The sequence below is a fragment of the Trichomycterus rosablanca genome, chromosome 18, assembly GCF_030014385.1.
Source record: "Trichomycterus rosablanca isolate fTriRos1 chromosome 18, fTriRos1.hap1, whole genome shotgun sequence".
Classification (NCBI taxonomy): domain Eukaryota; kingdom Metazoa; phylum Chordata; class Actinopteri; order Siluriformes; family Trichomycteridae; genus Trichomycterus; species Trichomycterus rosablanca.
Window position 1 is genome coordinate 14,183,415 of NC_086005.1, and position 6,195 is coordinate 14,189,609.

The 6,195-nt window shown below is 43.8% G+C and overlaps 1 protein-coding gene across 2 annotated transcripts in view; it reads left to right on the plus strand.

Annotated features, from left to right (window-relative positions):
- The window catches only part of pdlim5b (PDZ and LIM domain 5b), a 175,659-nt gene extending 169,464 nt beyond the window's left edge, over positions 1-6,195 (plus strand). For both annotated transcript variants that reach the window (XM_063013956.1, XM_063013957.1), the window contains exons 11-13: positions 3,414-3,534; positions 5,171-5,286; positions 5,955-6,195. In XM_063013956.1, coding sequence (XP_062870026.1) covers positions 3,414-3,534; positions 5,171-5,286; positions 5,955-6,044 — 327 coding nt within the window. In that variant the 3' untranslated portion in view covers positions 6,045-6,195. The remainder of the gene's footprint in view (positions 1-3,413; positions 3,535-5,170; positions 5,287-5,954) is intronic.

Below are 6,195 nucleotides of genomic sequence, written 5' to 3' on the forward strand. Positions count from 1 at the left end.
GAGTGTTGCTGGCACTGGGGAGCTGCGGTTCATTGAGGGAAACATGAATTCCAACATGTACTGTGACATTCTGAAACAGAGCATGATCCTCTCCCTTCGAAAACTCATGGCAGTTTTCCAACAGGATAACGACCCCAAACACAACCTCCAAGATGACAACTGCCTTGCTGAGGAAGCTGAAGGTAAAGGTGATGGACTAAACCCAATTGAGCACCTGTGGCGCATCCTCAAGTGGAAGGTGGAGGAGTTCAAGGTGTCTAACATCCACCAGCTCCGTGATGTCATCATGGAGGAGTGGAAGAGGATTCCAGTAGCAACCTGTGCAGCTCTGATGAATTCCATGCCCAGGAGGGTTAAGGCAGTGCTGGATAATAATGGTGGTCACACAAAATATTGACAATTTGGGCACAATTTGGACATGTTCACTGTGGGGTGTACTCACTTATGTTGCCAGCTATTTAGACATTAATGGCTGTGTGTTGAGTTATTTTCAGAAGACAGTAAATCTACACTGCTATACAAGTTGTACACTGACTACTCTAAGTTATATCCAAGTTTTATTTCTATAGTGTTGTCCCATGAAAAGATATAATAAAATATTTGCAGAAATGTGAGGGGTGTACTCACTTTTGTGATACACTGTATATACAGTATATATATATATACAGTATATATATATATACAGTGTATCACAAAAGTAAGTACACCCCTCACATTTCTGCAAATATTTCATTATATCTTTTCATGGGACAACCCTATAGACATGAAACTTGGATATAACTTAGAGTAGTCAGTGTACAGCTTGTATAGCAGTGTAGATTTACTGTCTTCTGAAAATAACTCAACACACAGCCATTAATGTCTAAATAGCTGGCAACATAAGTGAGTACACCCCACAGTGAACATGTCCAAATTGTGCCCAAATGTGTCGTTGTCCCTCCCTGGTGTCATGTGTCAAGGTCCCAGGTGTAAATGGGGAGCAGGGCTGTTAAATTTGGTGTTTTGGGTACAATTCTCTCATACTGGCCACTGGATATTCAACATGGCACCTCATGGCAAAGAACTCTCTGAGGATGTGAGAAATATAATTGTTGCTCTCCACAAAGATGGCCTGGGCTATAAGAAGATTTCTAACACCCTGAAACTGAGCTACAGCATGGTGGCCAAGGTCATACAGCGGTTTTCCAGGACAGGTTCCACTCGGAACAGGCTTCGCCAGGGTCGACCAAAGAAGTTGAGTCCACGTGTTCGGCGTCATATCCAGAGGTTGGCTTTAAAAAATAGACACATGAGTGCTGCCAGCATTGCTGCAGAGGTTGAAGACGTGGGAGGTCAGCCTGTCAGTGCTCAGACCATACGTCGCACACTGCATCAACTCGGTCTGCATGGTCGTCATCCCAGAAGGAAGCTGACGCACAAGAAAGCTCGCAAACAGTTTGCTGAAGACAAGCAGTCCAAGAACATGGATTACTGGAATTCCCTGTGGTCTGACGAGACCAAGATAAACTTGTTTGGCTCAGATGGTGTCCAGCATGTGTGGCGGCGCCCTGGTGAGAAGTACCAAGACAACTGTATCTTGCCTACAGTCAAGCATGGTGGTGGTAGCATCATGGTCTTGGGCTGCATGAGTGTTGCTGGCGCTGGGGAGCTGCAGTTCATTGAGGGAAACATGAATTCCAACATGTACTGTGACATTCTGAAACAGAGCATGATCCCCTCCCTTCGAAAACTGGGCCTTATGGCAGTTTTCCAACAGGATAACGACCCCAAACACAACCTCCAAGATGACAACTGCCTTGCTGAGGAAGCTGAAGGTAAAGGTGATGGACTAAACCCAATTGAGCACCTGTGGCGCATCCTCAAGTGGAAGGTGGAGGAGTTCAAGGTGTCTAACATCCACCAGCTCCGTGATGTCATCATGGAGGAGTGGAAGAGGATTCCAGTAGCAACCTGTGCAGCTCTGGTGAATTCCATGCCCAGGAGGGTTAAGGCAGTGCTGGATAATAATGGTGGTCACACAAAATTGACACTTTGGGCACAATTTGGACATGTTCACTGTGGGGTGTACTCACTTATGTTGCCAGCCATTTAGACATTAATGGCTGTGTGTTGAGTTATTTTCAGAAGACAGTAAATCTACACTGCTATACAAGCTGTACACTGACTACTCTAAGTTATATCCAAGTTTCATGTCTATAGTGTTGTCCCATGAAAAGATATAATGAAATATTTGCAGAAATGTGAGGGGTGTACTCACTTTTGTGATACACTGTATATATTTTGTTTATGCATTTTCTCCCCCTTTTCAGCGCGTCCAATTGCCCGATTGCGTCATGCTTCCTCTCCACCAATGCCGATCCCTGCTCTGATTGAGGAGAACGAAGCTAACCCATGCCCCCTCCGACATGTGGGCAGCATTCCGTATGCATTTTATCACCTGCACTTTGACGAGTGCAGCGCAGCTCAGTGTTGTGTACGGAGAGGACACACCCTGAGAGCACTGTTTTCTCATCTCTGCGCAGGCACCATCAATCACCAATCATGGGAGAGAGACCCCATCCGGCTTAGTCCCGCCCAAATCTGAACAACGGGCCAATCGTTGTTCATGTGGCCGCTCAGCCTTAGCCGGTAGGCAGAACTGAGATTCGATATGATGTATTCGAGATCCCAGCTCTGGTTCCAACGTGTGTTTTTACTGCTGCGCCACCTGAGCGGCCACAGTAGCTCTTCTTGACAGTAGCGTTGAGACAGCCTGCCTCACAGTCAGTGTCACAATTCATCCCAAACATGTTCAAATAGGGTTAAACAAGGCACACACCAGTTAACTCTGCTCCAACTTAAAAATATGATGGTTGTAGCATCATGTTATGAGTATTCTTTTATGAAGAATTCATTTACTTGTCATGTATACATCTACACGTGTACACTCACTTACTCACTCACTTTCTTTACCGCTTATTCAATTAGGGTCGCGGGGGCTGCTGGAGCCTATCCCAGCTTTTCAATGGGCGAAAGGCACACAGTAACACCTTGGACGGTGCGCCAGTCCATTGCAGGGCAGACACACATACACACACATTAAGTTAAGGGCCTTGCTCGAAGTCCCAACACTGGCTGCATAGCAAAGCCTGGATTTGAACCGACAATTTTCTGACTGATAGCCCAAATCTCTACCCACTAGGTTACCACTGCCACAGTGGTACAATAGTATCAGTGGTACCACTGTACAACCGTTACCTGGTGTTGTTTTCAGCAGCAAGGACAGGCTGGTTCAGTTTTTGTAAATGTATGAACCAGCCAATCAGTGATTTAGTGTGGCAGCTGGAAAACACAGTACTCTAGAATGTCACTCTTGATCACACTTGCCTCTTAAAAAGGAACCACCTAAACTAGCATTTGTTCTTTTTAAACAGGAAGTCATTAATGCTCTGAAGCAAACCTGGCATGTGTATTGCTTCCTGTGCACCTCTTGCCAGCAGCCCATCCGCAACAACACCTTCCACCTTGAGGACGGACAGCCCTACTGCGAGAGAGGTGAGAGCACAGAACACACACACACACACACACACACACACACACACACACACACACACACATCGCTCTCAATCCCAAACCCAGCCTACAGTCTTAAGCCTCTTTCACACATGCTTGTTTACTCAGGGATTTACAGGCACTTTACCTGGCCTTGTTTTTGTTTGAAAGCACTTCAACGTTAAACTGCAGAGTAAATTGACACAAAAACATACTGGTCTGAGACCTGGTACAGGTGCCAAAAATACAATGTGTTGGTTCCTGTGTGAACAGAAAGTGAAAGCTTACTCATTAGAAATACAAGAGTAAATAAAATATTGAAAATATCGATTTTTAGCGCGTACAATTTTTACCCAATTGCATTATGCTTCCTCTCTACTGGTGCTGAACCCCGCACCGATTGAGGAGAGCGAACTGACACACGCCCCCTCCGACACGTGTGCAGTAGCCGACTGCATCTTTTCACCTGCACGAGGCGAGATCATATGCGGATCAGCTTTGTGCACGGAGAGCCACACCCTGATCGCATTATTCCTCTACTCTGTGCAGACGCCATCAGTCAGCCGGCAGAGTTCGTAATTGCATCAGTTATGAGGTGGCAGAGCTGAGATTCGATACAATGTTTTCGAAATCCCAGCTCCAGTGTGCTAGTGTATTTTACCGCTGCGCCACCTGAGCGGCAAGTTAAACCCTTTCTGATGAGTATGCTTTCTGTTGATGATCCAATCTACAGTATATTTGTATGTTAATGTTGTTGGGTTTTAATTATTACAGACATCCTCTTGTATCGTTTTTAGTTTATTCATACAGGTGCAAAACGTTTAGGCCCAGTATCCACTTGTATCCACTTGTCTGATGCATGCTTTTCAATCGTGTTTATAATTCATTATACATTATATTATGTTTAATATATTCATTGACTAGGTTGTTAGTGGGGAAATAACATTACCTGCAGTGTCTATATAATTTATTCTGTATGAAATCTTTAACCTGCTATATTAATTGGGCGAAATGTAGGTAACACCCGGACAGGTCTGGACAGGTTGCCAGTCCATCACAGGGCTAAGTACAAATTTGAATGCTTAACAGAAAAGTGTAGTCAGTACTCAGTAATGAGGAATCATTTGTAATGGAATCAGAGGTGAATCACTTTCATTATATGCTGTTAATTAAAGAAGAAGCACCCAATAAAATTACCTAAATTAAAGTTTAAATTACCCCACATTTATCGTATTCCCGATTGCTGTTTTGCTGATGTGTGTGAATGAAACACAGCCGTGTCATTACCAGTAAGGGTAACCCTGTATTTACACAGATTTTAGCATGAATGAGGCTAGACCCTGTCCAGCCCTTCCCATCCCTGAGAGCAAACACAGTTCATCAAACAGGTCCAGCCCAAATGACTGCTGTTAGTTACAGGCCATAATTAAGTAATCTGTGCTCATTAAACACTCATTAAACAGTCGCTGACCTTTACAAGTTATTGGAGAAGCATTAAAAGTCAGAGTAGGTTTACAGCTTCTTTATGGTGCTCTGATTACTGAACTATTTACGGTTGATGTTGGTGTGTTTAATTACTCAGACTAATCAGTGTCGTGTGTGTGTGTGCTTGTCTGTGCATGTGTTTATCTCTGATTAGATTATTACGCTCTTTTCGGGACCAACTGCAATGGATGTGACTTCCCTATTGAGGCTGGGGACAAATTTCTGGAGGCCCTGGGCTTCACCTGGCATGACACCTGCTTTGTTTGTTCAGTAAGTTCATTTTTTTTGGGGAAAAAAGAAATGTAAATTACTTCTAATATACAGCATATGGACAAACATTTGTGGACACCCAGTACCTGAATATGTGAAACAATGGGCAGTAGTATGAACTTGGTTCTTTTTCGCTACTATAAAACCCTACATTCATTCATTCATTCATTCATTCATTTTCAGCATTAACTTCTTCATCAATTTGAGCCTTCCCCACGTGCATCAGTAAACCTTGGCCACTCATGACCCTGTCGCTGCTTTATCACTGTTCCCTCCTTGGATCACTTTTGATAGATACTGACCACTGCAGACCGGAAACACCCCACAAGAGCTGCAGTTTTGAAGATGCTCTGACCCCGTCGTCTAGCCATCACAATTTCACCCTTGTCAAACTCGCTCAAATCCTTACGCTCGCCCATTTTTCCTGCTTCTAACATCAACTTTGTGGATAAAATGTTCACTTGCTGCCTAATATATCCCACCCACTAACAGGTGCCGTGATAAAGAGATAATTAGTGTTATTCACTTCACCTGTCAGTGGTCATAATGTTATGCCTTGTCGGTGTATGGAACAACAGTGACATTATCATTAACTGTGTATTACTGCTCCCTCCTCACTGTACTACATATGATGTATAATTTTATAAAAATGTCCTTTTGTATTACAGGTGTGCAGCACCAGTCTAGAGGGCCAGACCTTTTTCTCCAAAAAAGACAAGCCTCTATGCAAGAAGCACGCACACGCCGTCAAAATGTGAGCCCCTTTCTGAGTCTGTCAGAGGACAAGAACATGAAAACAGCACAGAAGCTCGAGCACCTCTTGTTCTTAGTGTTTGTTATATACAGTATATGAGAGATGAGTGATTTATAAGGTGTTAATAACGTCAGTAATAAAGATGGTCACTAGGA